General features: G+C 35.0%; 3 protein-coding genes across 3 annotated transcripts in view; 1 reads left to right on the forward strand and 2 right to left on the reverse strand.

The window, feature by feature from the left end:
- Positions 1 to 27,250, forward strand: part of LOC120350882 (protein ANTAGONIST OF LIKE HETEROCHROMATIN PROTEIN 1-like) — a 121,774-nt gene that overhangs the window by 63,548 nt on the left and 30,976 nt on the right. The window lies entirely within an intron of this gene.
- On the reverse strand, positions 5,704 to 6,018 carry LOC111055034 (PHD finger protein ALFIN-LIKE 4-like). Its single transcript, XM_022342181.2, has one exon. It carries the CDS (start codon positions 6,016 to 6,018, stop codon positions 5,704 to 5,706), a length of 315 nt encoding a protein of 104 aa, XP_022197873.2.
- On the reverse strand, positions 6,366 to 7,619 carry LOC111055033. The gene has a single exon (XM_022342180.2). It carries the CDS (start codon positions 7,617 to 7,619, stop codon positions 6,366 to 6,368), a length of 1,254 nt encoding a protein of 417 aa, XP_022197872.2.

A 27,250-nucleotide genomic window follows, 5' to 3' on the forward strand; every position in this document is an offset into this window, starting at 1 on the left:
GAAAATGATATTTTTATTGATAAGCAGAAAATAAAAAATAATAATTTCACAAAATATAAAAAATTGAGATAATATAAAATTATTAATTGAATGGAATGTTATCATAGAATGCATGATAGTCTGGTTCTATGATTCTTTTCAGACTTTGAAGATCATCATACTTCCTTCTCTTGATTTTCAATCTTTCATTGTATAAATTTGGAAATGCATCCAGATTCGTTGGTGATGTTTTCTTCATCTTTCGCTGGGGAAGCTCTAACCAATCATGTGCGAAAACAATTTTGTACCAGATTGTCGCATCAGGTCGATATTGCAGAGCCCGAAGATCAACTACCTGTGCTGAGCCAACTGATGAGCCTGGCCTGATACTTTTGAAGAATAGATAGCTGTCAAATTTCTTGAAAAAACTGTGATCAAGGTACTGAACCTTGTATGTTGGTGGCGACTTCCTGGCTTCTTCGCATACTTTAATGTAATCTGCAGGGACTCTTATTTTTGTGTTTTTCAAATTCTTTTCAATGCAAGAGTGCATTGAATCTGCCTCCATCTGGGTGTGCCCCACTTCCAAATATTTTTGTTCAATAATCACATTTGTAGTAGATGATATGTGAAGTAAAGCATTAGCAATGTGGCTACTGCGATTCTGGTAACCACATCCATCACTGTAAATTATGATTTTATTTTTGCTAGCAGGCAACGGCAATTGTTCCAAAATAAAATGTGATATAATTGTAGCAAATTCATTTGATGTTAATCCACCCTCAGTCTCATTCCATAAATAGCAATAACCCTCTTTTGTGTTCAAATTAAAAACAGTAAAATTATGAATTGAAAGTTTCATCTTGTAATATAATGCTGAAACATTAGATCTTGGGGATTGAAGCAGGGATTGTAAATCCATGGTGAATGTAATAGAGGTCTCGTCAGCCTTATCAATATCTTTCTCTGCTCTGGCCTTTTCTCTTCTTTGACAATGAGCCTCATATTTTTCTTTATTCAAATTACCCATTTTGTACGATTCACACAAATCACAAGCATCTTTTTTAGGCTGATACAATGACAGATTTTGGTCATTGATAATATTTGAAAATTTGCATTCTGACAAGGCTTCAATGTTTTTCTCGCAGCACCACTCATTCTTATAAAACCGGTACAGCTCCTTTTTTGATTTCCAAATTGGATCCAGATAGATTTTACTTGTTCGTTTCCGACAATAATGGGATTCAACTTTGTTCAAGTTTCTGAAAATTCAGTTAGACATTCAACTTCTATTGACTTCCTTAATTTTTTAGAGGGTGCGCTTGCTTGTTCCTCAATTTCAATGTTATGCTGCTCATCATCTGTTTCATTGTCACTGTTATCTGTTTGTTCATTCTCTTTTTGCCAATTAAGGGCGGTCCATTCTCCAATTGCAAGGGTGTTGAGAAACATTTTCTTACAAACACGAGCTGTTTTATCACCTTTGAGTTTAAGAAAATATTTACAAGATTTTTTTCTCCTACTCTCTGACTCAGATACTCGGTCTCGGGCTCTGACAGGATTATTTCTTTGGGTTAAGAACTTTACAAATAGTTTTTTCTCTGGCCAGTCCATCTTCCAGAACTGATCAAAATTTAGTTTCCTATCATTCTCAGTGAATTTGGCACATTGTAATAGACTTTTATCTTTCCTTGTGCAATTACACCTCTCTTTTATTTTTCTAGCCTCCTTCCTTATATTATAGATGTACTTCCCATCCTCAGTTTTTCTTTTCCCATGATACTCCTTACCTGAAGTCCTGGAAGCCCTATTCCTTCTTATTTCCCACAAATCTGGAGTCACCTGATGCCGTTTTTTGCGTTTTGGCTTGTTCACAATGTTTTCTTCTGTATTGCCATGTTGACGTTGAATGTCATTATTTGAGTCAAGTTGGTCAGTGATGTTCAACTGCACTGCATCATTTGATTCTGGTTGTTCAATGATGTTAAACTGCACTGCATCATTTGATTCTGGTTGTTCAATGATGTTAAACTGCACTGCATCATTTAATTCTGGTTGGATGTTAAACTGCACTGCATCATTTGATTCTGGTTGTTCAATGATGTTAAACTGCACTGCATCATTTAATTCTGGTTGTTCAATAATGTTAAACTGCACTGCATCATTTGATTCTGGTTGTTCAATGATGTTAAACTGCACTGCATCATTTGAGTCTGGTCAGTTGAAGGTGTTCAACTGCACAGCATCATTATTTGAATCAGATTGCATCAGAATGTCCAATTGGTTTTCAACAATTTTATCTTCCATAATATTGTAAACACCACATTGAATTCCTCCAATCAGGTCAGATAGATTAAAATTTTCCAAATGTACTTCAACAACTTGTTCTTCCATTCTCTCAATTTCATTAATTTCTACAGGTCCAGTCCGGTCATTGTCAGCATAATTATTTAAGCAGCTTTCAACACAAACAATACTTTGAACATGGTTTTCTGTGTTAATACTTGAAACCTCATGATTGGTGGAATTTTCAAAATCATGATTGGAACAGTCAGGAAAACTAATAACAACTGGAGCATCGAATATCTTTGTAGCCTTTGATATCCTATTATATTCCCTATTACTTGATCCTTTTAATACCATGTTCACCATCCTAGCACCTCTCGATTCTCTGAAAAGATACAACCTCTATTTAGTACAGGAAGATTTAAAAATCTCATCTGTACGTATCTCCAACATAGCCTAGTCTTTGGGACAGCTACAACGCAACTAATACCATAATCTGGTAGGCCCTTCTTTATTCAGTAGATACCTACTTTTTAGTAGAAAATAATAGTATTATTTATATTCATGTAAGCTTGAAATACGATTGAAATGCTGTGGAATTTGGAATATAATTAAAAAAAAACAACAATACTCTACTGAAAAACTCGTAACTCCAGTCACATGGTTTGCTAACATAACCTTCAAACATTTAGAAAACCTTGTATCTCCATTCTTTCATCAAACCATTATTAAAAAGAATTAAGTAATAAATATAAGATTATTAGTAAAAGAGTATGATTAGTACTTACTCTTTTTCCATTTTATAAGGTCCAAAGTCGAGAATGCAAGTAATTTTTTATAACACAAAGAGTACCAGAGAGATTCAGACTGATACAGTTGCAATAACATTGCAGTAGATGGAGTTACAAGTTCTGCCAACTTGTAAATAAAAGACTGGAGTTACGAGGTTTGCTAAATCCATAAAAGCACGAAAACGGATTTTTATTGGAGTTCAGAGGTAAGCTAGGAATGTAGAGAATGATTTCTTTTGTAGGTTGGTAACAAGAATTAATTTTCATGAAAAAGTGGAGTTACGAGGTTTGCTAATTAGAGTAGCGATATATATATATGAGAATAGTTGTCTACTAAGCACTTCCGAAAGCAGAAGTGGATGGTGATAGCTCTAGCAAATCTGAGTCCAAGTATTTTTATTTTTTATACTGATTTGTCTAAATAACCTAAAAGATGATGTTCAATTATGTGGGAGGTTGAGTTTATACTTTTTTATTCTTTCAAATGAAAATAAGATGATATTATTATAAATGTTTTAATTATTGAATAATGAAAAGTTTTTTGATCAGCTGTTTTTTGATCACCTTTCTTAGTTCCATGTTAGCGGCTGGAAAGGGTACTCTTTCCGGCATAGGCCGGAAAAGAAACCTGTTCTGACGTCAGACGAGAGTCATCTGCAAACAATGTCTTTCAGATCTACGTAGGGACTGGAAAACAGCTGCTTTCTGTGCAGTATGGCGAAAAATTCTTTGTCTGCAATTTTAAATCAAGTTCTTTGATGTTTTCCATAGAGTTGACTGGAAATGGAAAAAACTCCAACATTTTCTCCACATTTGTAGCTTCATCACACGGAAAGTGGGTCATCATTGTCCTAGCAGAAGTTTTTACAGATAAAAGCATATGCTTCATTTCCTCTGACTCCTCCTTGAGGTAATTGAATTTTCCGGTGTGGAGGGTTAAAGTCCCTGAAAATACAATAAATAATATCTTACAAAAATTTCATAGTATTCAAGTACAGTTCATAGTATTTATTATTCTTCTATCATCATCATCCATTTTTCTAAAATTGTGGTTCTTGGGTCTTCAGTCAAGGTTATCTATGGTCTTCATGCTTTCAGGTCACAGGAAATCTCTCTTTTCCTTAACTATTGTTGAAAACTCTCAGTAAAATGGCAAATCACACATTATGTGTATGGTATATGAACTTTAAAAATGTATCCATTAATCTTCGTAGTTCTTTGGAATGGACTACTCTCTCTATTCCAAGACACAAAGAACAAAGTTACACAAAACCAAGAATAGTATATAGTTACAAAGCTATACACTATCCTTGACACAAAACTACATACTTCATCTGAAATGCCTATTCCCTAATGCCTAGGGATGGGCAAAGTAGCTCATTCTTGTGATCAGATCAAGATCGCTCGCTCACCAAAATGAGCCGGTTCTCAAAAGTAGCTCTTGTGAGCTATTAAAAGAGCTACTATAGAGATCTCTCAAACAGAAAAAGATGGCTCATCAGATTAGGTTTTACTTTAACCTTGTATTCAACTTTACTATTGTTTATGTTAGGCTTTTATTAGATTATAATTTATCATTATCAAATATATCATATTTATAAATAGCAGGTTATGTTTTATAAATATTATTTCTTTGATCAATGATCTTCTATTAAATATAATAGGCATTGGAGAGCTAGAATCATCAACTTAATTAGTAAAAACATAATATTTACAGTTTACACATGCATCTAGCACTTGTGAAAGAAAGTAATGCTAACATTCACGAAAGTTTTACTGGCAAAGTGGACAACTTTCGTACTTGTTTATGTTTACATTTGTAAGTTGTTCTGTAATTTGTATGTTATCATGAAAGTGCTACCTGTACTTTCACAAGCATTACATGCATGTGTAAATGTGAACTCCACTCAAGCTACAATTGCTAGGTATTGTCTGCATGCAAAGAGAAAACAAAATTTGTTGGAAATTATTTGCACCATAGAGTAACCTATTCTGGTAAACACTAGGGATTAATCATTCTTTCTTATTTTGATAGTTTATGGCGCTACTTGGCTCCACCAATTTCTTTCTCTTTGGGCGCAGATAATATACCCCTTCTGACAGTGTAATATCAGTCCAAAATGGTTTATCAAAGAATAACACATCAAATCTTGATAAAAGTTGGTCAAATGTTTTACAGTAGGGTAAGTCCGGGATAGATGGACCACTTTTTCAAAAATGTTTTTTTCCTTAATTTTATATATTTTTGAATTAATAAAAATTTGACAATATTGTATTAGAGTACCACAATAGATAAATGTATCTCTCCAGCTCTTAAATTGATCTCAATTGAAGTTGTGATTTTTTTACATTTTAATGAGTGGTCCATCTATCCCAATATCTCTTGGGATAGATGGACCACCACTTAGGGATTGATGGACTTCTCGTATAAATTACAAAATCATGGAGATATGCATAGAAGTAACATTTCTGAAATGCACAGACACTTTTATTTACGTTTAAGATTATAAAATAGAATAAAAAAATAAAAAAAAACATAGTGTATTATAATTATATTTGAAAGTTTACATTCAAGCATCATAGACTCTGGATGAGAGTAAAAGAGAAGAGTGCGTAAGGAGTTTATATCACTTTAGCATCTGAAGATTTATTGGTTATTCTTGCTTTCTTTCTTTCCACAATATTCACATTTGTTCTCAAATCGAGAGCACGTTTCATGAGTCCATAGAGAGCATGTCACACACTTTATCCAGTCTTCACCTTCTTTACCTTCGTTGTAATCCTCTTTGCACCATACACACTGGCTTTCATCCCAGTCACTATCATCGTTGTCACAAATGTCACTATCAAAATCCTCAGATTCTGAGGATGATGTGAGGTCTTTCTTCTTTCGAACTCTCTTCTCTCTCACTTGCTTTTCAGCACTTTCTCTTTCCAACTCTCCCTCCCTTACATTTCTCATGGCCTGTTGGGTTTTCTTCTTCTCTTTCCTAAATTTATTCTTCACCTCCTTCTCTTTTTTCTTTTCTTCTCTAACTTTCTTCCTCTCCTCTTTCATTTTCAACTCCAACTCTTTCTCACCTTTTTTCTTTTTCAACGCAGAAATATTCTCTGGAGAGCTCAGCACTGTAGACGAGAATTGAATTTTCTTTTTTTTCAAAGGCTGGAGTCCACTAATACTAGGGACAGGATGTATCTTATCCAATATTTTTGACGGGGTGTCAATTTCAAGAGAAGGCCTATCCTTGTTTTTTTCAAATGCTTCATTTGAATCCAGACTACCTGGCTCATCCACACCTTCTGATATGTCTAATGGGTCAACAGTTGCCTCTGGAGGCCTGGAGTCTGTGGATTCAGATAAAAAAGCATAGTCTGGTACGGTATGCGTTCCGCTTCCAAAGGGATTATCCCACATGTTCTGAAACCACTGACCCCATTATCCACATTAGCAGACTTCCCCCAAGCTATATTTAGAAGAGTTCCAAACTGCAGTCGCGTGATTTTCCGTGAAGGATTGTTGACTATGAAATTTGAACATGCAGCATGAAAGTTCATTTTCAGCGACTTGAAAAATGCGCGGTCCAACGGCTGAAGCCAGTGGCTAGTATGAGGTGGAATGCTCATCAGAAGTATATTATTTTCTTCCGCAAACTCCAGCATTTCAATGCAACTCATGTGCGACGTGTGGCCGTCCAATAGCAGAAGAACTTTTCCTGCTGGTTTCCTAGGCGTAAAATGATTCTTCAGCCAATCAAAAAAAATCTCACTATTCACATAGCCAGACTTGGGAGACATCTTCACTTCTGCACCAGGTGGCAAACCATCACAAAACTCCTGCTTCAAATTTTTCCCTTTCATTATACAAAAAGGTGGCAAGAATGTGCCTTCTCCATTAACACACGCTAATAAAGAAATAGTCTCTCCTTTCTCTCCAGATGTGACAGATGTCACATTTTTCGAACCTTTCAAGGCAACAACTTTCCCCGGTTTGTTGTTGAGTTGTAAACCCGTTTCGTCCATATTAAAAATATTTCCTGGTTTGTCAATGAGACCGTTTGATTCAATAACATTTTTCAAGAGCTCAAAATATTCTTTTACAACTATTTTATTTAAGCCCTTTACTCTTGCTATTGAGACTCCTTCGGATTGTCTGATGGAAAGTTCAGAGTTACGAGCAAGAAAAGAAGACAACCAGTCATAGCCTGCCTGCTTCTTCTCGTGACTGAAATTGTGCTTCAATTTCAGGTTCTCAGCAAGATAGTAAGCCATGGAGTGTACAGAGTCCCTTGTTGGAGTGAACCCTCGCGATTGGAGTTTTTTAATGTGTCCAACAATTTTTTTCTCATTTTCAATTCCCAACAAAGAACTTTTCCCCATGGAGCCCTTATCGAAATTCTGGGATTTGAGGCGCCGTTTTAAAGTAGTCTTTGGAACTCCAAAAGCTGTAGCTGCTGCATTCACTCCCATCTTCTTCTCTTCGACAGCTTTCACAGCATTCTTCAAACCATCTTCGGTCCATTCTCCTCGCCCAGAAGTTCCTTTCCTCTTGTAGAAAGTAGGCATTCCTATAAAAAATCGAAAAAAAGAAAACTTATTAGAATTTATTGTTAATAATGATAATTTCAGCAACATTCATTGCGGCTTTCATAACATTTGTAATATTTCTTAACATTCAATATAGGCTAAGTAGTAATATTTTTTCATTGTGTATTATTGTTTTATGAGCAATAATAGGGCTGTTAAAACCTAAAAATAAAATTTTTGCATTAAATATAATTCTATTTTACCAGTTAAAACAAATTAAGCAATTGATATAGAAAATAAAAGTTTAATACAATACATGGTCCAACTATCCCAGGCTTTTCAAGTGGTCCAACTATCCCAAATGTCACTGGTCCATCTATCTAAGTGAGGGATAGATGGACCAGCTTCCCATTTAGACAAAGCATGATTCAATTCCGCCATTTTTAGGTTAGGAACATGCTCACATGTACCCTTGAGCTACAGCATTCAAATTATGTTGAAATAATGATAACCAACTAGACACTGCAAAAAAAAAGTCAAGGCTAAAAAATTCTTCAACTTACCAAATAGAATGAGCGTCTTTTTCTCTCAAAATATAAGTAAAAATAATGGATCAAACGATGTGAAAGGCTTATCTCCTCTAGAGCAACGACTCCATACATCGACACTAGCGCTGTGGTGGAAGAAGGACAAATTATAGTGGTGGTCCATCTATCCCGGACTTATCCTATAATATAGGCCTTGTGCTGGTCTCCCACCACTGACACACAAACACGACAAGACATTGCCTGTACTGTGTACTGGTCAATTGAAAGTTATAAATACTCTGCTGGGACCTGTTTCACAAAAAGTCACAATTTACAAGTTTCGATGTAACATGAAACTTTGAATTCACTATTGCAGGTTAACTAGTACAACTCGTCGCGGTTGTGCATCCCTGGTGGGAGACCACCCTTAATATTATCCAACTTCGTTTATATTATGAGTTAAATGAGTCATATTATTTTATTATGAGGAAATTAAATAAAATGGAATACAAGATTGAAAGATATATAGTACAGATTTTAATCTACATTTACAAGAATCTGTATCACTTTATTAAAATTAACAAAAATAATATAAAAGAACTTATCCACAATAAATCAAGTGAAGAATTTGAATTACAAATTATATCTTGGATTACACCATTCATTGAAAGGAAGAAATCCACACTTTTGAAAAAATGGAAATGCTAACCTTTAAACAGAAAAAAAATAATAACTCTAATCAGTATTATAAAATTAATGAATGTGAATCATATGAAAAAGTGAAGAATTTAACAAATATTGAGTTGGATGAGAAAGAGAATAGAATACTTTCAAAGGCCTTAAAATATAGCATCAATTTGGATCATAAAACAAAAGAAATTGAGGAACAACTTTTTGATATTGAAACCCCAATTAGTTTCAAGAGAGAAATCCAAGGTGCTTTGAGTAACAATTTTGTGCAAGAACTTGATAAAGATAACAATCCAAAGAAAAAGGAAATTTGTAAAAATCGAAAGAAGATATGAAAATTATTAATTCAATTTCAAATGAACTGATTAATGGAAAAGCAATGATAACAAAAGCAGATAAATGAAACACTACAGTTATCATTGAATAAATAGATTAATTTTCAAACCTCACCTTTTGGGTTGGCAAGCACAAATGCTTTCAATCCTACAGGTTTGGGTTTATAACCCTGCTTAGTTCATAACCTCAAGGGTCCGGTATAACCCCTCATCAGCCAGTTTAACAGTACTAAAAAGTCTGTCATAATACATTGTGTGCCCAGGCACTAGTGAACGTGTCAGACATAGAATTACAGCCTCCAAACTATTAAATTCGGATTTTTTTCTTCAAGAGAAGACTTTGAACCTTGAAAACTTTCAAACTACACCTTCTGGATTGGCAAGCAAAAATGCTTTCATTCATACAGGATTGGGTTTATTAGGAAAATATTGCTTCAAACTTGTATGGCCACTGAAAGGGACCATCATCTCATCCATGCAGATGTGCTCTACCTGTTTCAAGCAACCTTTCTGGAGCATAGTTGGAGTCTGGCTTCGGGTTGTTTCAAACAGCCCAAGGTTGGATGCCATGACTTGGATTCTTCTCTCTTCAAACAATTCTTGACTGTTACTTTGACATTGAATGGAGAAAACACAAATTTGCTCTGAGATTGAAATAGGCAAAATATAATTATTTGTAGTGAATGTAGGCTATTGAATTTACAAAGAAACAATGATCATTTTCATCATAATTATCGAGAGAATCTTCAATTGAATTGAAATCAGAATGACTTGTTTTTTCAGTTCTTACTTTTTTCATCTCGATATGTGGTTGAATTAAGTAATTAGAATCAACTCTCATCTCTTGTATTGTGTTAAATTTCTTTTATTGCCTTTTGAAGAGTCTAGTTTGTGTTCATCCAGCTTGCTGAGGAACAGAGTATCCTCCATATTTTGCCATGGGTCCATAGCTGCTGCAACCCACTTTAGATGTAAATTTCAAACACTGTGTGAATCGGGGCTTCAACCTATCTCTTTCTGCCCTCTTTGATGAATTTCCCATATGTCTGGCTAGTTATTAATTATGATATACCACAATGCGATCCCTGCTTAGTTCATAACCTCAAGGGTCTGTTATAACCCCTCATCAGTCAGTTGTCCTGGTAAAATTAGTGAACTGTATCTTTATATTGTGTGGCAATGAGCCAAGAGAATAAAATTGGTGAACAAAATAAACAAGTCTTATTACTTGCTTGGACAAAATTCCACATACCCGAGATGAGTAACTGTGCTTGCAAAACTGATTGCAGCTTGGAGGCATAATGGTAACTCTGATAGTAGCTAAGTAAAAAGGTAAGACACCAAATGAAAAGATCAGTTAACAGTATAAAAATAAATATCAGAAAAAATAATGCAAAATATTTTAAATACAAAACCAGCTGTTGCTGTGATGATGAATACAAGAGAGGCACATATGTGCAATCGCAGGATAAGTACAGAATCTTAAAATTTGTATATCAACATACAAGTTTGAATTCAATAAAATTGTAGTAAATGCAATGAGGCGCTGAATAGATATTAAATAAATTATAAATAAATAAAATTTTATTGCCATCAAATTCATGGAACACAGACAACGTCAAATATCAGGTACAATACAATAATAATGAAAAAACAATGTCACATAACAGTCTTTAGGTAATAATGTGTGTCAATAATCAATCGTTAAAGCTTTAAATTGGTGAAATTGAAATACAGGTCACAATACAGTACTATTAAGATATAAAGACATTCACTAGCACAAGTGTAAATATACATCTGGTAACTATAGAGAAATTACATTTTCAAGGAATTCATTGATACAATAGAAAGGATTTAACAGAAGCCATTTGCATAATCTACTCTTGAATCTTTTATCTGACTCTGATATGAGATCTGTAGGAAGTTTATTAAATAATTTTATCCCAATTGTATCATAGCTGTTGGCTGTCTTAGAAAGTCGGTGGTATGGCACATCAATTCTGTCACAGTTTCGTGTATTATAAGAATGAGTATCGAGTCTCAGATTTAAGTTAGAAATGTTCTTTTTAATGTGTAATAAAACTATGTATATGTAAAAATTCACTATTGTCATTATGTTGAGCTCAATAAAAAGGGGTTTGGCATGAGCTAATCTATCGGAACTTGTTAATTCTCTAACCACCCTTTTTTGTAATACCAAGATTTTTTCAATATGACTACTGTTACCCCATAAGAGTATGCCATAGGTAGCAATGCTCTGGAAGAAAGCAAAGTATGCTGACCTAAGGTAATTATCTGGAACATGTGCTTTAAGTTGTTTGATTAAATAAATTACTCTAGATAGCTTGGTACACACATAGTTTATATGAGCCTCCCAAGTCAGGTTTCTGTCAATAAATATACCTAGAAATTTTATATTTTTCGTGTCCTGATCATTCTTATCACAACCATCTCTGAGAGTGAAAAGCATGGATTGAGTTTTGCTTTTATTTAGTGTGAAACCATTGGCTTCGAACCACTCTGCTGCATATTTCAGAGTATTATCAGTTGAAGTTTTAAGATCATGTAAGCTGGAACAATTATTAAAAAAGGTTGTGTCGTCAGCATATAGGATAGAATGACCTTTCAAACCAGAAGGTAGATCATTAATCATTAGCAAAAACAACAATGGTCCCAGAATCGAGCCCTGTGGAACTCCAAATTTTAACAGGGCCAATTTTGATCTTCTATTACCCACACATACAACTTGCTTACGTCCTACAAGATAGGCTTCAAATAGACTGAGATCTACTCCACATACTCCATAGAAACTCAATTTATTAAGCAGTAGAGAATGGTTCACAGTATCGAACGCTCGGCTCAGGTCACAGAAGGTTGCTTGAGCAAATTCTTTATTTTCAAATGATTTTAGAATACCCTTGATAAGGGCATCCATTGCTCCTGTAGTAGACCTACCTTTAACAAAACCGTACTGAACATTACTTATAATATTGTGTCTTATTAGGTATCTATATAGTTGCCTATGTATTATGGTCTCAATGACTTTGGAAAAACAAGGTACTAAAGAGATGGGACGATAGCTACCTGGATCAACTTTTGACCCCTTTTTATATACAGGTACAACTCTAGAGACTTTAAGAGCTTCTGGAAAAACACCATCTCTAAGACATCTATTTATGCAATAAGTCAAAGGGCTCAAGATGTGCTCAATAATTTTCTTTAAGACATTACTTGAGAAACCATAAATGTCAACACTTGCCAAAGATTTAAGGCTGCGAACCACATTGAGAATTTCAGTAGGAGAGACCTCATGAAAGTTGAAAATAGGCTTATCCTGAACAGAGGAGAAAACAGTATTCAGCTCCAACAAGTTCTGAGCTGTTACATTTGATTGAGTAATATTATCCTGTAAATCAGAAACAGAGTCTAAGAAATATTTATTCAACTCATCAGGTGAGAGTGGTATGGGATCTTTTTTAACATGTTCTTGAACAGATTTTATTATTTTCCAAGCAGCTTTACATTTATTACCATTAGACTCAATTTTATGAATATTGTAAGCCTTTCTGGCCTCATTAACCACCTGCTTGTAGGTTCTTCTAATATCCAAATATGCCCTCCTGGACTCCTCAGTGCCATTCCTCCTAGAAATTTCTGAATAAAGTTGTACAGTATTTTTCAATTGCAACAGTTGAGGCGTGTACCAGCTATTTGATTTTGTTTTATTGGATTTATTTGCATTGAAATTGTTTAGTACTATTTTTCTCTCAGGAATGAAAGTATTGAAATAATGAAGTATAATATTGAAAAAAGCTTGAAAAAGTTGTTCTGTGTTCAATGAGTGAGTATCATGGATGAACTTATTCCAGTCTACATTAGAAAGTGAATTCTTGAATAACACAATTCTCTCATTAGTAATTGGTCTAGATACTATAATTTTCTTTAAACTGACCTTGCTGTGAGCACAACAATATATGTCTAAATCAGCCCAGACACAGTCATGATCTGAAAAGGGGAATGCTGAAATCTCACATTTTACTCTATCTGTTGCAATATTAGTGAAAATGTTGTCTAAACAAGCAAGCCCTCTAGTAGCCTTTGTATTATGGCATACAAAATTAAATTGCTTAACAGATTTTTAAATTCGTGTACTGTTGCTTTATCCTGTACCACATCAAAGTCAGAGTTGAGGTCTCCTCCAAATACAAAGTTATAATTTCTCCACCTAGGTCTATTAAAAAAGTATAAAAAGTCTATTAAAAGTACATTTTCAAGTCCTTTTAGAAAAAGATTAGGACATCCTAGAGGAGATCTATACATTGAAACTAGAACCAACTTGAGGTTATTCAAAGATATTCCAACTACCTCAAAATGCTTCTCACAGTTGAAATCACTAAGGTCAATCATATCACAATCTGGTAGCAGCTCTTGCCTAACAAAAATTGATACTCCTCCATGCTTATACTGTTCTCTACAGAAGCTATCAACAAGTACATAATCATCCAATTTATGGAAGGAAATATCCTCTTTGACACACCAATGCTCACTAAGGCATAGAGCATGAAACTTATTTTCATTGCCAAACTCATTCAATATTACATTTTTACTGTTAATACCCTGTATATTCAAAAAACCAACTCTGAAACCAGAACACTCATTAGACTGAGAACACATATTGAGATTTAAATTGTTTTGCTCATGAGGGGAAAAGAGATGTCTAAAAAATTACAATCATAATCAGATTTAGCAGAAGTTAAGTTCATAGCTGAAGAGACACTTACATTATCGGCTGCACCAACTACCACAAAAGATTGTTCACCGTTGTCACAAGCAGATCCTTCTCGAACAACCGATGATCCTTGTAACCCACGGCGACAGGGTGAGAAGCCCCGAAACTCTGTGATGGAGTCGTCCTTGATGGTTGCCCCTGAATGAACGGCAGGAGTGTCGTACAGAGATACCGTTTCTATGAAGTCAGAACTGTTTTTTTCAGCAGCTACAGCTACCTTCGTCGACTCTTCAATAGTCCTGAATATCTCCTCACAGATGATACGTTTTCCAATTCTGCTGTAGTGAAGTCCATGTTTTGTAAAGCATCTCCGGTACAAGTATTGACTCGTTTCTTTGAAAGTGATGTTGAGGTTTCCATTATATTTCCCCAAAATATTTTTTATTTGCAGATTGGCAAAATATATGTCGTTATTGAGGTCAGGGTTGTCATATCGGTAAGGAATCGAGTGTAAAATCACATTCGTCCGATTAGGTAGAGAAAACAATACCTCGAGACCTTGCTGTAAAGTCAGCTGACTGGGCTCGTGTAAATGCATGTCGTTGCTTCCCGCCAAAACAACCACATAGTCTTTCTCAGTCATACCCTTTAAAAAACACTTACCTCCCTCAACAACCTGTTTCAGCTTTGCACTAGATTGTGTGAAAACAAAGCAGTCAAAATTATCATTTTGTTCTTGAATATATTTGGAAAAGTCTCTTCCCTGACTAGCAGATAATATCACTACCTTAGGTTTCTTATTTTTTGTCGGCTTAGCACTCTTATCACGCATGGGTATAGTGGTTCGAGAATTACTCTTACTGTTGTTTGAAATTTGAGATGGCAGGGGATGATGAACCTGAGCCTCAACCTGCATTCTACGAGGCATCAAAGGAGATGAATCACGCGAAGATAGAATCGAGAATCTGTTCTCGATCTCAATTGCATCTGTGTCCATTTGCATCATATTTCCAGGCTTAAATGTGTTTCTAGGAGTAACGAAATCATCAGCATCAGTATGAGTTTTTGGGCAATTGATAAAATCTCTATCGGAGGAACAATTTTTATCAGTTTGAATCAGATCAATTATGGCATTCTTACTCTTCAACTCATCTATCAAATCTGAATTGGAAGCCTCAAGACATTCAATACGCGACTTCAAAATTATAATTTCCTCATCAGCCCTCTCCTCATTACAAAGAGAGTTCTCAAAACATTCCTTCCTCCTATTTTTTTCAGCTTCTAATAGCTTAGCCAACTGCTTATTTTCATCCAAAAGATCCGCTATATTACTACTTAATTCATTGTTTACAGATAAAGAGTTGTCTAATTTACTAAGAACTCCAACTAAGTCCGGAATCAAGTCAGTTATAGCTTCACTAGAATATTTCTGCGCTAAAATTGAGAGGGTACCTTTAATGTTTACTGCTAAATCTATAACAGTTTCATTCAATAAATCCCCATTCAGGTTCAAATTTTTCAAGTCAGATTGGACCTCTCTAATCAAATTCTCGCGCCTACGGCGTGTTGTCAGCGGCTTATTATTCATTTCTTTAGGGGGAAGGATATGGAGTAAAGAGAACTAGGAAGAATGTGAGGGATATCATAAGATTATTTGCCAAGAGAGCTATCAAGGCGGATTGAAGGAGGCTCCTGAAATGGATGAGGAAATGAAGTGAAGATATAAAAGTCTATTTTGAATTAAAAGTCTTTAAAAGTTGGCAGTTCATTCACTATTACTGACTTATTTTGAATTGATCTTCAGCAAATACACAGCTCCAATAATTTCACGAACAAACAGTTCCAAGTTTTATCATCGACAATTTCGTTACTGTTTGCACTACTACGTCACTAAGTTCTTTAGCTCAAAGATTCAAAATAAAATATATTAATTTGTGCAATTTAAAAAGATATTTGTCACTGTAAAACTTCAATTTTGAAAATATTAAATAGTTGGAAAATACTTTAAATTAGAGAAAGCATGAAAAGATCTCACCAGTAATCTTGTCGTTTTTAGGTTATCTTTCCAACCTCTAGTTTTTCGACTTGAATCTGTCAATAATTAGATTTTCCTCATAGATGTTGTATTTATTATAAGTTTTAGCATTTTTTGACACAAAATAACATGAATTTTACTAGAAGTATTGTAATTTTAATATTGAAATGCCTAAAACTTGATTGAGCTAAAATTCAAATGAACTGATGCTAGCCACAGCCTTCTTGATATTCCTCTATGCTCAATGCACAAAACTTCAACTTGAATAATTTAGAAAAATTGAATAATGTAAAGTATAAATATTCAACCTGAATAATGTAAAAAAAAAATCAACTTGAATAATGTAGAGAAAATATTGTAGATAAAAATACTGACGAGATACTTGACTTAATTGTTTACAATAATAAAACAAGTGACTATTCAATACTCAAAATAAAACCTCAATAGAATGACAGCTGCAAATACTAGAGGTCAATTAGTAAAATAAGTATCTGACTTACAACACAAAAAGTAATACAAAGAATTAGGTGATGTATCAAACTTAGTGTGTGCAACGGCGCTAAAGCTCATCTGAATTGATTATAAGAATATTTCAGTAAATACTGTAAAGAATATGGCTCAAGGTATGGAGCAAAAAATTAAGAATAAAATGTTCATATAAATATGCTTGGTGAATGAAAAATATTTATAGTGCTATCTAGCTTTGTAGCTTTGCACTATTCAAATACATTCAGAATAGATAGTCATGAAATGGAACAAGCTATTTGGATGCTTGTGATGCGGCAGAAACCTAATCGAAAATACTTTAACTAAGCAGGAAATTGGAACACTGGTTCGAAATATGTGTGACTTGATAACAGTAATAATAGTAGTAGTGAACAGATATCACTTGTGTTGACTTGAACTAAATAGAAATACATTCATACTTTGATGCAAAATGATTTGTTACAAGTAAGATATCATATAAATGTTGCATAACAATTATGTAAAATGAAATCTGTGCCAGAAAGTGGCGTAATGACAAAACTAATATTAAATGGCCTATGCCAAAATTATTTCAGCAATATTTGAAATGCTTGAAAACAAAAAAGGTAACTTGAAAAGTTTGTAAAGCTCACTGAATGCTGCGGTTTCAAAAGTAAGATTATGTAAAGAATAATTATGCAATAAAACTTGCCATTCATTGGAAAATGAAGCAAAAATGTAAGACTTCATAGTAGAGAAATTCAAATGTGTTGAATAATTGGTTATGAACCAAATAATTCTACAAATCAGAATGTGAAATTGTAACAAAAATAGAAATGCAAATTAAAATTATAATTAAAATAGAAAATTACTGAACTTTGTAAAAAGTGTTGACTTGTGAAAGCAGGATTGCCCAGGAAAGGACAAAATGGAGACCAGCCTCGACTTGAAGACATGTGAAAGGAATGTCCACCATGTATGTGATTCATGGATTGAATCACCCGATGAAGATCGAGCTCTGACGACTCTCTACGACCCTGCTTAGTGCATAACCTCAAGGGTCCGGTATAACACCCCATCAGCCAGTTCAGCAGTACTAAAATCTCATAGACTTTTTTCTATTGGTCAAACCTTTGACTATAGAAAGAATTCTTTCTATAGTCAAAGGTCAAACTTATCCACACAGTTCATGTTTGCACTATATTAACACAATTTTATGACTATATATATATATATATATATATATATATATATATATATATATATAAATCACATTGCCATTACGTTGTCTTCTGGAAATCGTACAGAGTTCTCCGGATTGTGAAAATTAGAGAGCATGTACACACATCTATTGTCCATCCATTGGGTGGCAGTAATTCCTGTTACTTTTGCCCCACCATTTGCTGTCACCACGTTTCATTTCTTTTTCTGGTACAACTTTTGGCAAATGAAATCTTGATCTATTCACAGTGCCACTTGCATGATTTTATTTCTTTTCAGTTGTTGAAGGTCAACAGTGGTGAAATAATTGAGGAGGCGGCGTTCAAAAAAGATCTTGTCACCAAAAGCTTATTTCTCACAAATGACAAAAAACTTTTCTAACAATATTAACCAGTGTAGAGAATTGATTTTTTTCAATGATTAATCAGGCATCAGAGACATTATTGATCAACAATTTTTTCCTAGAATATTAATATTTGTTTAATAATAAAGCTTTAAATGTAGGACTAAACCTTCTTTGATTGACACCTGTGGACAAAACTTCTTTTGAATGACCTTCATTACACTTTCAGTATGACTGGATTGTCTCCTGAATGTGGGTTCTCTTTAAAAAACAGTCATTTGAAAACAGCCAGCATGAATTATTATTCACCTGAATTATTATTCATTATTAAGGCCCAAATTTACTGAAAACAAATACTTGGGTTTTTAATCAGTTTTTTCCAATACTTATTTTTAAAATCATCTGCATTTAAATGGGATGTTAATATAATTTTTGCTGTTCCAGATTCAAACTCAGTTTTTATTCTTGTGAATTCGATTCTTGGATTGATAATAATTCTTTCCAGGACACAGTCCTAGTCTTGATAGTCATTCCAAAAATATTGAAAATATTAATATTAATTTTTTGATTCTGGTAAAACATGATTTGCTGGGTGATAAAAGTAGAAAGTAAGAACACTGGTTGTAATATTCACAGTAACTTTATTGACAGTAAAAAGCTATTAAGAAATGGAACAAAAACTCAGTGAAAACCTTCGTCATAATATTGTAAAGAACTAAGAATGTTTAAAATAAAATGAAAAATTATACTGTTGTATTGAACTTTACTTTAACAAAACTTGAAATTTAATGACTAATCGTAAAACAACATAACAAACTTTTAGTCTGAAGGGTTGCCAAGGCAACGAATGCTAATGACATGGAAGCCATGAAGGGGATTCCCTTCACACACACCCACCGTTTAAAAAAGAGCCATACTGGTTCCTTCATCTCAAATTATATGGCGATGTTCTTGTGATTGTTTGATCCCTACCCCCGGGCACATAAGATGGGTCATCCTCCTCTGACTCTGGTACTTCTTGCTCCAGGTTGTCTTCCTCCTTCTTCATCAATAACTTCCTCAGCAATGTCACTGGAACTTATTCTCTCCTCATCCTTGGGTTTGAGGCAAGGTTTCAAGCGGTTCATGTGAACGTTGATCTGGCGACCATTGGGCAAGATCACCATATAGTTCACTGGGGACATCTTACTCACTTCAAATGGTCCCACCCAAGGGAGATGGAATTTACTCGATTCTCCAGGCTTTACTGCGGAACTATGCAGACAAACTGCATCTCCAGCTTTGAATTATCTTGGTTTTCTGCCTTTATTAGCGGTTATAAGCCGTTTATCTGCTGCTTCCGAAGAATTCTTGACATAACTTGAAGAAAGGTGAACCAGTTTGTCTTGCAATTACAGTTTAAGCTTCTCATCAGTTTTATTCAATGTTGCAACCTGAATATCTGGTTCAACATTGTGAATAAATTCTGCTTGTCTCATCAACTGTTTCCAATGAATAGAGATTGGACTTGGAGTCTCATTCACCACACTCATCACTGTCTGTCCATGATTCGGTTTATGTATGCTTCTACCAATCTGTAGACATGAGGGGAGAGGGATGGGCTCAATAAGGACATCTTCCTTGTGAATTTCCTGGTTTGTTGTTACTTCTATTAGCATTTCTGTCTGAGTTGATACCAACATATGTCTAAGTGAATGAACTTCAAAGGTGAACTCTTCTGTTTCCTTAGATTTATAACCTTCTTCAGCTTTAACCTTCAATGTGGATGTGAGTTAAGGGTTTGATCTCCCCTTTCCATTTTTCTGTTGTTTGATTCCTGACTCTGCCTCCTGGTTTACTGTCTGAGTGCTCCTTTCCATTTGACTGTTTGATTGGTCACAATGGTTGTCTTTTGTTTGGTCTTGTGGCTGTATACTACATTGATTGTTCTTATCACTTTCTACATAATTATCTTGGCAAACTGTTCATTCAATACCCTTTTGTTCTAAACAACACCTCCTTTGCTGTCCTCCACTCAAGATATCTTCCTCACACATCTTTGTTCCATCTTCATCTTTGCTGTCTACCTCGTCTTTTTCATCGTCTTCGCTGTCATCATCATCGCTGTCTTCCTCTTCATCATCATCATCATCGCTGTTTCCTCTTCCTTCTCTTCATCGTCATCTTTCGGATCATTATCTTCCTCTCCGTCATTTTCCTGTTCGATATCTTCATTTCCGTTAGCCTCATTTTCGTCAATGGCTTGTTCCATACCCTCCTCTTCTTTAACAGCCTCTTTGTTGTCACCCTCTTGTTGGGCGGCTTCTTCAGTGGTTTCCATGCCGCCAGCTGCTCTGAATTGTTGTCGTGGGAGTCAATTTCCATGTTGTGGATAGCTTTGTTGAGCCCTTCAACAGCCTGCAACAAATTAGAAAAAAGTGTCAACCCAGCAAAAAGGCATGGAAATATTAATGTTGAATTGAAAAAATGATATGGAATTCATAATGATACCAGATATCAACGATCAATTTATTCACAAAGGCAACTCCCCACAAGAACTTTAAGTTCAGGTGATGAATAATAATACAGTACAAAGGTTTCAATTATAATTTAAGGAATTTCATCAGATACCAAGCATGATAGTTTTTCATACAAGTTTTGGTCAGGAATCAGGTGACTCAATGGAACTAATAAATTTAATCTGTTTGCCCAACATACTGAACCCGCACCTATAGTGAGGTCCACGTTATAACGACAGTGGAGAAAGATTGGAGAACATAGTTGCCGTTGCTCTGCCTTGCCACTGCCTTCTATAGAGGATAGCTAATACCAGTATATCTGATGTAACTGTTCATTCTTGTTCAGAATAATCAATTTAATTTTATTCCTCAAGTTATATTTTTCAATGATTGAATGGTACATTTCCATAATTGAAATAGAATATTTTGTGAATTTTTATTTCTAAATTATTGAAAAACGATCTGGTAAAATTTTGGAGGTAGATAAAATCGCTATCTGCTTTGTCAAATGATAGACAAGAACAGCACCACCAATGTCAAATACTGCCATTATAACGTGCACCTCACTATAGTGAGCCCCGCAACGTTGCCAGATCATTCTTGAACAATGTAGAAATATAATTCATTAACAAAATAAATAGTCTCTATAATGAAAATTATTCATCATTGAAAAATGAACAATAAAATAAAATTGATTATTTTGAACAAGAATGAACAGTTAATATTACATCAGATATACCGCTGTCAGCCAACCTCTATAGGAGGCATTAACAAGGCAGAGCATCGACAACGCTGTTCGCCCATCTTTCTCCACTGCCATTATAACGTGGACTTCACTATAGGTGTGGGTTTCTAGGTAGTATTTAGGGCTTTGCTGCGAAAACAGACAAAAAGTACTACTTCAATGGAGTCACTGATTCCAGATCAAAACTTGTATAAAGAACATCATGTTTGTTAACTGCTAAGTGATAGTTGATCTAGTTATCATGATCAATACCATCTCAATTTTTTGAATTTAACATTAATATTTTAATTTCTAAATCATTTATATAAATGGGGAAATATTTTAGTAAATAATTGTGAAATTGGGTCCATTGAATAATAATAAAGATACCATCTTTGTTCCTTTTCTTATACTTACCGTTTCAGCATAAACTCCTTGCAAAGTAACATCACCATTACAAACATTAATCACAGCTCCCAACTCATCCAGTACATCAAGGCCTATTAATCCATCTCCATAACAACTTCACTGCCATGAGATCCCTTTTGGGATCTCACCTTGTATGACTACTGGGCCATAGCTATTTTCAACCAACAATACCAACAGGCCATGATGATAATATTATGTTGATTTAATTATAACATAGTAAATTACTCTATTTTCAGTTATCCTAGGGAAAATTGATTGTTTTCAAGGTTTTAAACCTGAGATCCCAATTGGGATCTCATGGCCTCCCGGTATTGTTAAGTTTGAGAATACTATACCAGATTATCTTCTAAACAATTGAATTCAATCAAGAGTATTCTTATGTCATCCATCCTATCTGAATTTTAATCTAGATATAAACAATATAATATCCTACGTTTGTGAATTATTCAGATTTGAAATTTATTCTTAAAGTTTTCACAATTAGGGGTCAAATGGAAGTTGAACAGCTCAATCAAGAGGTATGGGTTGGAAAAGTGAATGATTTTATTATAATACAAATTGGAAGAATCAATAGAAATTGAAAAATCAATACAAATTAATGCAAACTAGACAAATCAATACAAATTTTAAAAAAGTCCATCAAAATAATAAAAATTGAATCAATTGAGTATTGTGCTTACTCATTTTCTGCTTTTATGTTCTCTGAAAAAACAGTCTGAGCAATAGTAAATTGAGCATATGGAGCACTTTGTTCGGGGTTTTTTGGAATGTAGTTGGGCATATTTCCTCCCAAATTTTGAGCTGCATGTTTGGTAGCAGGGTGCACAACGACTTTTATTTGCTTTCACAAGTTCATGGTTGTTGGTCATGACATTGATCGGTGGGTCGCACTCTGGCTTCTTCTGATTGATCAGAGAGTTCACTAATGAAGTTCTGAAGTCTGTGATTGACATTTTCTTGCAGTTGACAGTGGTGAATAAGTGATGAGCATTCACTACAGCTATATTGCAAATCATATCAAATGCCACCTTCCGGTACCATTTCAATGATTTCCTTAGTGGTGAGTTGTAGGATGACAGCTGATCAACTAAATCAATAGCAGCTTTGCCCTTGTTGTAGCTCAAAACGACAGAAGGCTTCATCATCATTTTATTCCTTTTCCTGACTTCTATCATTTCAGCAGAATCTGTAGTACTGAGCATTAGAATTTCTCGCCAATCTTTCCATTTTGTCACCATGACATTCGTGGAGCTTTTCAAAGTAACAATTTCCCCAGTCTTCAATTTTTGTTTGACCAACTCCTTAGGATTCTTCTTTCGATTAGAACGTAATGTTCCAGTCAAGTGTGTGTTGAGTTTGTTCAGTTCATGAGCAAGGTCTATGCTGGTGTAAAAATTATCAGTATATAATGTTCTTCCAAAATTCAAAAAAGGTTCCATCAATTTCATTACAATATTCTTCGTAAAATTTCTCTGCTGGCCAGCTTCTTTACCACCATACACTTTTACTCCAACTGTATAACAAGGAGGAGAGCAAATTTTAAATACTTTCACTCCATAATGATGCCTTTTATTCTGAATAAATTGCTTGAAGAGCAACCTCCCAGTGAAAGGGATGATTGACTCATCAATCACCAAATCTCTTTTTGGTCGAAAAAAAGTTGAATTTTGCCACCATCAAGTCCAAAAAACTTTCTATTTTGCGTAAACGTCCTTGTTGTAACAGTTCATCAACAAAGTGGATATTTCTCAATATCAACTCAAACCTATTCCTTGACATGTAACTTTGAATTTTTTTGCAAAATATTGTTGATTTGCTCCAATAACTTGCAATTGATGGCAATTTCACTAATCCCATCCAAATTATGATACCAAAAAAAACCTGAATCTCATATGTATCTGTTGGTGTCCATTTATTCATTCTTGAAAATTCAGATGCACTGTTTTCACACAACCACTTGTCAGCATATTTATTTGTCTCTGTGACTATTTGGTTTATTATTTCCTCGTCAAAAAATAGGGAGAAGTACTCAAATGGATTGCACTCACTCATTGTATCATACAGATCTTGGTTGACACGCACATCAAAATTTTGAGGGTTGAAATCGAACTGGTTACGAATTGAGTCATCATTGTCCCAGGTTATATCATTATTGGCATCACTATTATTATTATCACCTAAATTGTCATTATTGGCGAAGGATTCATCTTCACTTTCACTACTTCTCTCTGAAATGAAGTCCGGATCATTGTCCAAATCATCCACATCTCCATTGGAGAACTTGTCATCACTACCCATTAGAATATCATAGATTTCATCAACTTCCATTTTGAAACGAATAAAATATAACTTTGCTGAAAAACTACTACCTGATAGATAACTAATAAAATTACTTTTGCTATAATAACTGTTAACTAATAAATAACAGCAAACTATTCTTTTTGTGCTGTACTGTAAACAAACACTCTTGTAGCTGGTACCAACTCTAGGTTATGCTAACTTCCATGATCCAAAGAGGTTAGAACTTTACAGGCCAAGTGACAAGCAATATATCATATTGGATCAAGTTTATGAAAGTATTTACTGGGTAAAAACTACTGTTACAACTGAAAAAAAATTGTGAAAAATGGAAAAATCAAGTCATTTTCAAATATGAATATCTTTTTTTAGAATCAACATTTTTTCAAGCCAAGTACATCGTTTTAAAGCTGGGGAAATGATCTCTTTGGAACGAAGAGAAACACTATTACTGAGATCCCAAACGGGATCACAGAGCTGTTGGAAACAACATCTACCGAGATCCCATTTGGGATCTCACATACACTGAAAATAGCTAAAGTTGAGATCCCAAACGGAATCTCATGGCTTGACACAGAATATGGGTGGAACATGCTCGGCAGTGAAGTTGTTCCATAAAGATCAATGTTTGCCACCACAAATGTATGCATGATGTTCACATGTGCAGCCTCACAATCCACTCTCTGTTTTCCCTTAATTTTTATAATGTCTCCAGTCACTCCTCTTAGTATCATTGATTCACTAGTCATAGCCTCCTTGAGGATACTGACTTCAGCCCCAGTGTCTATCAACATGTTCTTATCTTGTTTGCCAATCCTTATCTTTAAAAAGATTCCACTTTTGGCTGTTGATAAACTGGGAACTGTGTACTCCCTTAACCTTTCGGCGGGCGCGCCCTTTGGTGTCCCATGAGTGGGCGCGCGCCGCACTTTGTGAGGCTGATCAAACTTTTGGTTTTTGAAGGCAAAAGTTGCGTCTTATTCATGGGTAAAAGGATTGTTTCAAAGAAATATTATCATTACAATAATTAAAATTTATTTTGTCAACATCAATCGCCTTATTTGACACTGAGTGAGGACCTGGCTTTTGTTTACCGCAATACAACTCAACAGACCAAGTGTAAAATGTTTTGCTATCACAGAGAGCATAGAATTTTAGTCCATATTTTGCAGGTTTGTTTGGTATGTATTGCACAAAACCACAACGCCCCCGAAATGCAACTAACATTTCGTCAATTGTGACGAACTCACCCAGATTGTAACTATTTTGGCAGTTGTTAACAAATTGGGTTTGCAAATCTCGTATTGCTGCGATCCTGTCAGTCTTCTCTCTGTCCTTTCGAGTATGAACATTATCAAACCTGAGACAGCGCAGTAAAAATAAAAACCGCTTGTAGCTGAAAGTGGCACGAAGAATTGGCATTCCTGTTCCATGTTCACCATCCCACAACTCACGACAGTCAGTGTGTTTACCTTTTTTCAGTCCAATGAGGAACAACACCCCAATTAGAGCGAGTATTTCTGATTGACAAGTATTTTTGCAGTCCCTTTCTCTTGAATACTTGGTTTTTTCACGTTTATTGTCAATGAAGATGTTTGTATTATCGACTATGGAGCCAATCATATTCAAATCAAAAATTTTCAAAAACGCGTCCAATTCTGTGGCTGTGTCTCGGGCAGATATTTTAGGACATGGAAAGATTTTAACAATGTTCTTTGCGCTGGTTCTAGATTGTGACGATACTGGTTTGCTGCACCAAATAGTTTCTTTGTCCTTACCTATAAAAAACGAAAAATCATCTGATTCTGGAGCACCAGGATGTTCAAAGTCCATAACCTGTTCATTTTCTTGTTCAGACTCAGAGTCGGTAAGTTGGTGGTGAAGTATTTCATCCTCAAATTCATTTGCGATATCTGAATCGTCGATATTCTCTCTGTCTGGTTGGTCCATATTCTCTCGTTCTTCATCTTCAAGTTCTTGGAGAAGCTGGGAAATATCCTCATCTCGTACAAAACGTGCCCTGAAAAAATTGAAACTCAAATTAAAATTCTGGTAGTTTCGAGCTGTAACCCCCCAAAATATCTAAAGAAATTTATTTGAGAATATAAATTTTTTACCAATATAATTAGTTCGAACTCCCTGGTCTGGTTGAAGTTACTTTCCTCAAAACCATTTACGTCTGTGAACAGACGCCCTACTCACGCCCCAGTGAACAGAATAGCCTACTTGAAACAATAACTAAATGTATTATTCCTAGCTGAAACTTATGTGACCTTGAAAATTCCATCAATATGCTATATATGATTCAAAATGATGGTGGAAATAGCGAAAATATGTTAAAAAATGATATCTTCTAAGAATTTCTTGAAGACTGTTCTAATGATTGAAGAAAATTATGATGCTCAAATTAGATACTTATTCATTCCTATCAACTGCCACTAGTCTCATTTTAGGAAAAATGGCAGGGAATCTGTATTATTCTTGAGAAAATTTCATTTTATTTCAGGATTATTGGGATTATAAAAGGTTTCTTAGAAAAATTTCTTAGTGCAAGAGAAATAGCAAGACATTCTCTATATTTATGCCTAGTGACATTTTTGTATAAAATTGAATAAAATCACTGAATTTGAAATAACTTGAATAGCCTATAGAGTCCAGTAATATAGGGGTGAGCCCCTTTCTAAATTCAAAGTCAGCGGTATTTTAGGGGTTCCCGTCCGGCCCTGGTTCAATCCCCCCCCCATAAAATAAATTTCCAGATCCGCCACTGTTGGGAGATGGAATAAATTTCACCCCTGCTACCTCCCACCTATTCCCCCCTCTAACTACTTACTAGTTAGACAAGGAATTTTTAGTCTCTATGTTTAGAAAATAGGTAAAAACCCACGTTGATACAGTCAAAATACATTGTACTTACATCATTGCTGGTGCTGATCTTGAAGCCTCACATGAGCAGGCGCCTGCAGCACTGAATGCGGTTGGTGTAGTGTTGTGACAGGGCGCGTGCTTCACTCCGTGCGGCAAATCTGACTCCTCTCTTTGAATGACTGAACACAACTGACAGGAAGTTATTCTATGACATTTCTTCATGCGAGCCAAGCGGAAATAAAGTGAACTAGGATTACATCTAGCTCCCAAGGCATTTCTCCCACTACTTCCCGCCAAAATTCAAACTTTACTGGAAATGCCGCACGCAGTGAGGCTGCGCGCCCGCCGAAAGGTTAATCTTGGTGGCCGGGAAGCTGGGGAAACCCCCGGCCCCAATTCATTTGGGGTCCATCTACGTCTATCATCATTGATGGATTGTAAATGAATAACTTTATTCCCATCCTGGACTGGACTCTGAACTCTGTATTTACAAGCATAAGCAGAATGC

The sequence above is a fragment of the Nilaparvata lugens genome, chromosome 1 (genome assembly GCF_014356525.2).
Source record: "Nilaparvata lugens isolate BPH chromosome 1, ASM1435652v1, whole genome shotgun sequence".
Taxonomy (NCBI): domain Eukaryota; kingdom Metazoa; phylum Arthropoda; class Insecta; order Hemiptera; family Delphacidae; genus Nilaparvata; species Nilaparvata lugens.